At 47.4% G+C, this 10,315-nt stretch overlaps 1 protein-coding gene across 1 annotated transcript in view; it reads right to left on the reverse strand.

Moving 5' to 3' along the window:
• Nucleotides 1-8,455, reverse strand: part of LOC102989341 (cationic amino acid transporter 3-like) — an 11,673-nt gene extending 3,218 nt beyond the window's left edge. Inside the window, exons 1-5 of the mRNA XM_007122016.3 lie at nucleotides 8,380-8,455; nucleotides 2,675-3,074; nucleotides 1,937-2,095; nucleotides 785-962; nucleotides 466-578 (exon numbers count right to left, since the gene is read on the reverse strand). Of these exons, the coding sequence (XP_007122078.2) occupies nucleotides 466-578; nucleotides 785-962; nucleotides 1,937-2,095; nucleotides 2,675-3,056 (832 nt within the window). The 5' untranslated portion in view covers nucleotides 3,057-3,074; nucleotides 8,380-8,455. The remainder of the gene's footprint in view (nucleotides 1-465; nucleotides 579-784; nucleotides 963-1,936; nucleotides 2,096-2,674; nucleotides 3,075-8,379) is intronic.
• Between the last annotated feature and the right edge of the window lie 1,860 nt (nucleotides 8,456-10,315).

Here is a 10,315-nt window from a genome sequence, read left to right on the forward strand (position 1 = left end):
GGTATATGTATAACTGATTCACTTTGTTGTAAAGCAGAAACTAACACACCATTGTAAAGCAATTATACTCCAATAAAGATGTTATAAAAAAAAAAAAAAGAATCCGCCTGCCAGTGCAGGGAACACGGGTTCAAGCCCTGGTCCGGGAAGATCCCACATGCCGTGGAGCAACTAAGCCCGCGAGCCACAACTACTAAGCCCACACGCCTAGAGCGCGTGCTCCCTACAAGAGAAACCACCGCGATGAGAAGCCCGCGCGCCACGAAGAAGAGTAGCCCCCTTCACCATAGCTAGAGAAAGCCCGCGTGCAGCAACGAAGACCCAACGCAGCCAAAAATAAATAAATAAATTTATTTTTTTTTTTTAAATCCGCTTTCCTCTTGAACCTCCAAAAGAAACCCCTATGCCCAAGGGCAGCCTAATCTGTGCCCAAACCCCTGAAGGGACACACAATGACCTTGTTACCTGTAGTGGCAATGGCATCAAAACCAACAAATGCGTAGAAACATGTAGCCGCTCCTTGGAAAATCCCATCGAAGCCAAAAGGCACAAACCCTCCAGAACCCAGAGGGCCCAATCTATGGTGAGAGAAGGAGCAAGAAAGAATGTGGGTGAACTGTGTTCAGCCATCTGTACTGGACTTTTTGGTTAACACCCCAAGTTCTGGGCTCCAGGACCCCATCACCTGGATCCATCAGCCCAGATCTCTTTAGTCCTCACCATATCCCCGGCTCTTCACACGTGCCCCCACAAGCATTGCTATGGTCAAGGATACCCTCCTAACCTAGAGGTGTCATTGGATCCAGATGTGTTCAATTTGTAGTCCTGTTCCGTGAGCTGCCAGTTGTGAAGATCTCCCTTGATGAAGCCAGAGATGATCATGAAGCTGAGAACCAAAAGGTTCAAGCCTGTGAACACTTTGTTAACCAGGGCCGACTCACGAGCTCCCAGAACCAGTACTCCTGCGGGAAAGATGGAATATGAAACATGCAAAATAACCAAATCCATAGACGCAGAAAGCAGACTAGTGGTTGCCAGGGGCTGGGGTATTGAGGGGCTGGACAGTGGGTGCTCAGCGGGTATGGGATTTCCTTTTGGGGTGATGAACATGTTGGGAACTAGACAGAGGTGATGGTTACACAGCATTGTGAATGTACCGAGTGCCACTTAATTGTACACTTTCAGATGGTTAATTTCTTATTGTGACAATCATCGCACAGTAGACAGGTCTATCAAAGCATCACATTGTACACCTTAAACTTAAACAATGTATATCAATTATATCTCAGTAAAGCTGGGGAAATAACAACATGGTTAATTTTATGCTATACAGATTGCCTCTCAGTTAAAAAAAAAAAAAAATCTTTGATCTCAGTACAAAGGAAGAAACTCACCGGTCTGAGTAAATGATTCTCCCCTGGGGTGATTTTGCCCCCCAGGGGACTTTTAGCAATGTCTGGAGACACTGTGATTGACACAATTTGGGGGGTGGGCGTCCCTGGTATTTAGTACATAAAGGCCAGGGATGTTACTCAACATCCGACAATAATTTACAAAACAAAACAACCACCACCAAAAAAAACCTGGGACTTCCCTGGAGATCCAGTGGTTAAGACTCCACGCTTCCACTGCAGCGGGGCACAAGTTTGACCCCTGGTTGGGGAACTAAGATCCCGCATGCCGCGCAGCGCCGGCCAAAAAAGGAAACCCCCAAATGCACAGAACAGCCCCACACACCAAAGAATGATCCAGCCCAAATTGTCAGTGGTGCCAACAGTGGGAAACAATGGTCTGTGTCTTGCCTTCCTGTCTCTCAGATCACAGACCCCTCTTTCCAGTCCTAATCCCCCCACCATTCTTCCATCCCAGGGCTTTCCCACCCCAGCTCCCCCTCCACACCCGACTCTTCCCATCCTATCACCGAACCCTGTCTTACCCGTGAGCAGCATTACCAAGCCCAGCGCAAAAATGTCTGGGTACTTGGCCAGGAAGTAGGGCACGTGCAGAGAGAACGTTCCCTGTAACACCTGAGAGATGTGGTTCCCAATCAGGCTGTCAAAAGCGGAGCTCCAGGCCCGGGCCACGCTGGCAGTGCCTGCAGCAGCAGAAGAGGAATATTTATTCACAAACATTCATTGAGCCCCTACCACGTGTCATGGGATGTATTTGGGAGAGGTGGGGGGACGCATACAAAAAACCTAATCTCTAAGAGTTTCTTTTCATGGGCCGGGGACAGTAGACCCAGATGATCCACAAAATGGGTCAACGGTTTAATGTTAGGAGATCAATGTTATGCAAAAAAAAAAAAGAAAAAGAAAACAGGTGAAGTGGGAGTGAAAAGTCTGGGAGATGAGGGTTGAAATTTTAAATCAAGTAGCAAAGGAAAATCCCGTGAAGGCAACAACTGAGGAGAGACTTCCACATGGTGAGGGGATGAGCCTGTGGGACATGCCTCCCTCTCACCCACTCCGTACACTTTCCTTCCCTTGTTTGTTCTAGGCCCCATAATTTAAGGAAAATAGGATAGAGCAGAGTAGAATGAAGTTGTGGGGCTTTCCTGCCACTATTACCCACTTCACCCCACAAGGTGAATAACAAATTTCTCACGAATAACTCAAGACCTAAATCCCACCTCCTAGTTTCCTGATCTTAAGCCCCACCCCCATCACCTCACCAATGACATAGGACAGTATGAGGTTCCAGCCAGTGATGAAGGCACACAGTTGTCCCACTGTGACATAGCTGTAGAGATACGCAGAACCAGAGCATGGTACCCGGGCCCCGAACTCTGCATAGCAGAGCCCAGACAACACAGAAGACAGGGCGGCCACCAGGAAGCAGATGACAATCGCTGGCCCAGCTTTGTCCTTGGCCACTTCACCAGCCAGGATGTACACACCAGCTCCCAGGGTGCTGCCTACGCCCAGGGCCACCAGGTCTAAGGTGTTCAGACAACGAGCCATGCGACTCTCAGACTCTTCCCTGGGCTCCAGAGGCCGCCTGCGGATCAGCTTCTGACCAAATTGGTAAACATCCTGACACAGCATCTTAGACATAGTTGAGGAGGCTACAATCTGCTGAGAAAGCAAGACACAAAGCCATCAAGAATGTCCATCCACCCCTGGCCCTGGAGTTCAGTTCCACAGAACAATGGAGTTATGGGGAGCAGGTGGTAAAAGGACACATTGGACAAGTTCTCTGTCTCTGAGCTTTGGTTTCGTCAAACATAAAGAAGACTTTTAATGTATTTCAAAGTTACTGGAAGAGTTGCTTGAAGAGAAGTGAGGGGGAGCAGATTATGTATCCCCAAAATGTGCCATTTGGGGATGTGGACTGTTTTGACTTGAAGGCAATTAAGACCCAGCAGACTGGACGTCCCTGGTGGCTCAGGGTTTAAGAATCCACCTGTCAATGCAGGAGACATGGGTTCGATCCCTGGACCAGGAAGATCCCACATGCCAGGGAGCAACGAAGCCCGTGTGCCACAACTACTGAGCCCGCGTGCTGCATCTACTGAAGCCCGCGCGCCTAGGGTCCATGCTCCACAACGAGAGAAGCCTCCGCAGTGAGAAGCCCGCGGCACCGCAGCGAAGAGCAGCCCCCGCTCGCCGCAACTAGAGAAAGCCCACGCGCGCAGCAACGGAAGACTCAACACAGCCAAAAATAAAAATAAATTAATTAAATAAACTTAAAAAAAAAAAACCCAGCAGACTCAGGAAAAGCTCCTTGCCTCTCCCGTAACTGCTCAAAATAATTTAGATTAGGAGGCTTATGCCAGGAAGAGAGATAACTTTTTTTTTAACCAGAGAGAACTTTTTATCTCAGAAAGACTTAACCTGCATGGAGTGGCAAACATTTGCTTACCAAAGCATTTGCTTTTCCATCTTTCTGTTAAGTTATCTTCCCCCTGAAGCCCCAGATCCATATACCCCCTTCTCCTTAGCTCAGGGTAGCATATCAGTCTCAACTGCCTGTCTTTGAACCTCAGCGTTTTTATGGGGCTCCCGTACGTAGGAAATTATTTAATCTGTCGTATATCAATTTAATTATCCGACTCAGCAAAGAACCTAGAAAGAAAAGTTTTCCACCCCTAGAGAAGCAAAAACTTCCAGCACAGTGCCTGGCACACAGTAGCTGCTTAAATACTATTAGGTGAATGGATAAGAATGTTGATCCTTAAAGTGAAATCAACCCGCTTGGGACTTCCCTGGTGGCTCAGTGGTTAAGAAGCCGCCTGCCGATGCAGGGGACACGGGTTCGAGCCCTGGTCCGGGAAGATCCCACATGCCACGGAGCAACTAAGCCCACGGGCTACAACTACTGAGCCTGCGCTCTGGAGCCAGTGAGCCTCAACTACTGAAGCCCGCGCGCCTAGAGCCCGTGCCCCGCAGCAAGGGAAGCCACCGCAATGAGAAGCCCGCGCACCGCAACGAAGAGTAGCCCCCGCTCACCGTAACTAGAGAAACGCTGCACACAGTAACTTAGACCCAACGCAGCCAAAAATTTTTTTTAATAAATTAATTTTTTTTTTTTTTTTTTTTTTTTTTTTGCGGTACGCGGGCGTCACTGTCGTGGCCTCTCCCGCCGCGGAGCACAGGCTCCGGACGCGCAGGCGCAGCGGCCACTGCGCCACCAGGGAAGCCCTAATAAATTAATTTTAAAAAAAGAAAAGACATCAACCAACTCTGCTGGTTCAAATCTAGCACTGTGATGTGTAGCTTGTTTGATTTTGCATAAAGCATATACCACTTTGTCCTCCTTTCTTCTATAAAACAGGGAAATTTATTATTATCCTCTTTATTCCCTCCCTTCCTTGATGTGAGTGAAGTGACAGTTTAAGGGGCTCGGTGATCAGAGCGATGAAACCAAGTCCCTGTAAAACCGAATTCCCCTGCTGAGTTTATGATGCACCTCTCCATCCAAAACTTTATTCCCTTTCTTGTCCCAACCCTGTTCCCCTCAGGATTGAGGGGTATCAAAGAAAGGGGGGATTGAACTCAGGCAGGACCCTGCAGGACCCTCCTCATACAAAAGTTTCTCCGTGTCCCCTCATTGGTTTGTAAAGAAAGGATTTCGTCTCCTAGGTCTTCCCAAGTTCCAAAGAGCAGACTCGAGCAGTTACTAGTTAGGGAAGTGAGGGTATGCAGAAACAAAGGAAAAGCAGTACCAAATGGCCTTAAAGGAAAAAACAGCAGGGACCAACCTGCTTGAAATTCCTCACGTAGGCTCTAAGTAAATAACAAAATGCCTCAACCATTGTTTTTGCTCTCTTCTAGAAAGAAGTTAAGGGATCACAAGACCTTGACGTACCAGTTTGCTTTGCGGGAACACGTAGATCAACCACAATCATCAATGACCCACTGAGTCACAAAAATGCTGTCAGGAAGTCTGCAACTGAGATCTCATCCAGAAACTAAAATCACAAAGGTCACCTCCCCTTTACTCTTCTCTTCTTTAGAAACCTTGCAACGCGGCCAGCCAGCAAGGTGGATTTGAGATCGACCTATTTCTCCCAGCTTCTCAAGAGGGTGGCACCCTGGCAATTGGTAAACCTTTCCCTGCTCCAAACACCAGAGTTTCCATTCGTTTGGCCTCACTGTACTTCAGGCACAAGAGCTTGGATTCCACAACAAGCTCACGCTCCACACATTTCTACACCAAGGCTCCTGAAACCTGAAGCTTTCTCTTTCATTGCTTGCAGAGTGAAATTGAACTGGAACTCACAGCTGGGGGCAGAATTAGATGGAATTTGCAGGGAGGCACAGACTGCAGCCCAGCCCAGGGAAAGCATCAAACCAGAGTGGCTCTCAACTGCCTAGAGGGAGGGAGGACTAATGTTCATTCTGAATCAGAAATGACGGAACTCTGTTACCTGCTCCTCTGGGGCATGAAATGTCTCCTCACTACAAGGCTGTAGGGCTAGGCTGACCCAGTGAACAGAGTTATCATCTGGGTGTTTCCGTACCTGATACTCCAAGTTTTGCATTTTGGTTAAGAGCAAGCATTCAAAGAGCCAAGAGACTATGATTAGAATCTTGGCTCTGCCAACACCCCTGTGCCTTTGAACAAGTCATTTACTGCTCTGGGCCTCTGTTTTCTTCTTTTTCAAATGCTGCTGATGAACCCTTGGGCGCTGTTAGGGAAGTAAAATGGAGCAGCTGCTGTAGATAAAGTACGGTGGTTCCTCCAAAAACTAAAACATGGATTTACCGTATGATCCAGCAATTCCCCCTATGGGTATATACCCAAAGGAACTGAAAATAGGGTCTCAAAGAGATATTTGTACACCCATGTTTACTGCAGCATTATTCACAGTAGCTGAAAGATGGAAGCAACCCAAATGTCTGTCCACAAAGGAATGGATAAATACAATGTGGTCTGTACATACAGTGGAATGTCATTCAGCCTTAAAAAGACAAGAAAGGGAATTCTCTGGTGTTCCAGTTGTTAGGGCTCCACGATTTCACTGCAGGGAACACAGTTTCGATCCCTGGTCTGGGAATTAACATCGTGCATGCTTCGAGGCACAGCCAGAAAAAAAAAAAAAGACAGGAAATTCCGATGCATGCTACAACATGGAAGAACCTGGAGGACATTATGCTAAGTGACATAAGCCAGTCACAAAAAGACAAAAAATGTATGATTCCACTTCTATGAAGTACGTAGAGTAGTCCAATTCATTTGATTAGAGACAGAAAGTAGAATTGTGGTTTTCTAGGGTCTGGGGTGAGGGGGAAATGGGGAGTAGTTGTGAAATGAGGACACAGTTTCAGTTTTACAAGATGATGAGAGCTGTGGAGATTGGTTGTGCAACAATGTAAATGTACTTAACATCACTGAACTGTACACTTAAAAATGGTTAAGGGGGCTTCCCTGGTGGCGCAGTGGTTGAGAATCCGCCTGCCAAAGCAGGGGACACGGGTTCGAGCCCTGGTCTGGGAAGATCCCACATGCCGCGGAGCAACTAAGCCCATGAGCCACAACTACTGAGCCTGCGCGTCTGGAGCCTGTGCTCCACAACAAGAGAGGCCCGCGCACCGCGATGAAGAGTGGCCCCCGCTGGCCGCAACTAGAGAAAGCCCACGCACAGAAACGAAGACCCAACACAGCCAAAAATAAATAAATAAATAAAATTTAAAATGGTTGAGGTGGCAAATTTTATGTTATGTGTATTTTACCACCATTTTTTAAAAGTTCAGCCAAGGACTTCCCTGGTGGCGCGGTGGTTAGGAATCCGCCTGCCAATGCAGGGCACACGGGTTCGAGCCCTGGTCCAGGAAGATCCCACATGCCACAGAGCAACTAAGCCCCGTGCGCCACAACTACTGAGCCTGTGCTCTGGAGCCTGTGCACCACAACTGCTGAGCCCGAGTGCCACAACTACTGAAGCCCGAGTGCCACAACTACTGAAGCCCACGTGCCACAACTACTGAAGCCCGTGCGCCTAGAGTCCGTGCTCCTCAACAAGAGAAGCCACCGCAATGAGGAGCCCGTGCACCACAACAAAGAGTAGCCCCCGCTCGCCACAACTAGAGAAAGCCCGCATGCAGCAACGAAGACCCAGCACAGCCAAAAATATAATTAATTAATTTGAAAAAAAAAAAAAAGTTCAGCCAATGATAAATAGTAGAGCCAGCTTCACAGAGTTGCTGGGTGTAACAAACCCAAAAGCGATTTAATGTAAATCACCATACAGTCCTCCTCCTCGGCGCAAAATCCGCAATGCTCAAGTTTCTTACAGTCTCCCCTTGTACCCCCAGAGGAGGAATCCACAGATACGGAGGGCCAACAGTATACAGGAGACTGAAATCAGTGGTCCACATGTCATAAACCCTATATAAGGGTAAGCTTTAATATTGTTTGAACACCAATCAAAAAAATGAGTCTTGGGCTTCCCTGGCGGCGCAGTGGTTGAGAGTCCGCCTGCCGATGCAGGGGACACGGGTTCGTGCCCCGGTCCGGGAGGATCCCACATGCCGCGGAGCGGCTGGGCCCGTGAGCCATGGCCGCTGAGCCTGCGCGTCCGGAGCCTGTGCTCCGCAATGGGAGAGGCCACGCGTCCGGAGCCTGTGCTCCGCAATGGGAGAGGCCACAACAGTGAGAGGCCCGCGTACGGCAAAAAAAAAAAAAAAATGAAAATAAAAATGAGTCTTAGAGCTTCCAGACACTGATGCGACCTCCCCCTACCCCACCTCTTCTTACACAAGAACACACACAGCTCCTAGTTCCTTCTGCTTTCATCTGGAAAATGGGTCTTGTCACCCTCAGGGTGGAGCCAGGCTGACTTCACTGCACACTTGGATTGCAGAGGTCTCTTTAGGAGGATCTGAACTCAGCACCCAGAACTCGCCTACAGAAGAGGGGTTGCCCAGGACTTACCAAATTCTTGGAGCAGAGAGGCTGGAGCCCTGCATCAGAGTCAGTGAGGCTGAGTTTAAGCTGTGCAGGGCTGGAGCTGATACATCTCTAAAAACCAAACGTGGGAACGCTTCCACAATAAAAAACAGCCCAATCCCTGGGTGGGGATGGGTGGGGACGCTCGGGGATGGGCGGGGCGCGCCTGCAGTGAGACAATCAGCCAGCTGAGAGTGAGTGGTTACCCTCAGGGGACCGTTCTGAGAGCTGGAGTCTGTGTGTGGTAAAATACACACAACAGAAAATTTACCGTTTTAACCATTTTTAAGCGTGCAGTTCAGTAGCGTTAAGTACATTCACATTTTGTGCAACCAAACAAGTTTTTCGTCTTGCAAAACTGAAACTCTGTACCCATTAAACTACAATTTCCTCTTTCTCCTCCACCGGTTCCTGGCGATAACCATTCTACTTTCTGTCTCTGAATACGATGACTCTAGGTACTTCATTTAAGTGGAATCAAACAATATTTGTCCTTTCCTGTCATGCTTATTTCACTTAGCAGAATGTCCATAAGGCTCATCCATGTTGTAGCATGTGTTAGAATTCCCTTCATTTAAAAATAGACAGCTAAAAAAAAAAAAAAAAAAAAAGATAGCTAGTGGGAAGCAGCCACATAGCACAGGGAGATCAGCTCGGTGCTTCGTGACCCCCTAGAGGGGTGGGATAGGGAGGGTGGGAGGGAGAAGCAAGAGGGAGGGGATATGGGGATATAGGTATGCGTACAGCTGATTCACTTTGTTGTACAGCAGAAACTAACACAGCAGTGTGAAGCAATTATACTCCAATAAAAATGTTAAAAAAAAACGCATTAAACATCATAACACACATTTTTCTTTATATGTGCGTTTACCTGGAAGTGAAATTGCTGGGTCATCAGGTATCTATAGGTCTGTTTTACTAAATATTGCCACCTTGCTCTCCAACTTTTGTGTGCCAGTTTACACTCTATTCTGCAGGATATATGAATTCCTATCTTGTCAAGTCTGGTCACCATTTAGTATTCTCAGACTTTTACAAATTTTGCCAATCTGATGGGTGAGAAACATCATTAAAATTTTAAATTGCATCTCTGGGCTTCCCTGGTGGCGCAGTGGTTAAGAATCCGCCTGCCAATGCAAGGGACATGGGTTCGAGCCCTGGTCCAGGAAGATCCCACATGCCGTGGAGCAACTAAGCCCGTGAGCCACAACTACTGAGCCTGTGCTCTAGAGCCCGCGAGCCACAACTACTGAGCCCGTGTGCCATAACTACTGAAGCCCATGTGCCTAGAGCCCGTGCTCCGCAACAAGAGAAGCCACTGCAATGAGAAGCCCGCGCACCGCAACGAAGAGTAGCCCCCGCTCACCTCAACTAGAGAAAGCCCACGTGCAGCAAGGAAGACCCAACGCACCCATAAATAAATACATAAAGAAATAAATTTATAAAAATAAACTGCATTTCTCTGATTAATGAAGTTGGGCATATTTTCATCGTTACTGGCAATTCCAGCAACTCTTCTATGAATAACCTGTTCACATCTTTGCTTGCTGGTCAGCTGAATTATTTTTCTTTTGCGGGGGGAGGGGCACAATTCTACCTAGTGGTTAGCAGCAGACACACTGAACTGCATTAGTTTCGATTCCAAATGTGTCATTAACCATTGTTTGTACTTGGATGTTACCTAAACTTTCTGTGGCTCAGTTTCTTCATCTGTAAGATAAAGATAAAAATAGTATCTCATAGGATTACTCTGGTGGTTAAGGGAGTTAATACATACTAACCACTTAGAACAGATCCTGGCATATAGTAACTACTTAATAAATGTTAGCTACTCTCATTATCCTACTGGTGGTAAAGTGTTCTTTATATATTTTGGAGAGATTCTTTGTCTGTTATGTATGTTGCAAAAAATCTTTGTCGT

The sequence above is a fragment of the Physeter macrocephalus genome, chromosome 17 (genome assembly GCF_002837175.3).
Source record: "Physeter macrocephalus isolate SW-GA chromosome 17, ASM283717v5, whole genome shotgun sequence".
In the NCBI taxonomy this organism is placed as follows: Eukaryota; Metazoa; Chordata; class Mammalia; order Artiodactyla; family Physeteridae; genus Physeter; species Physeter macrocephalus.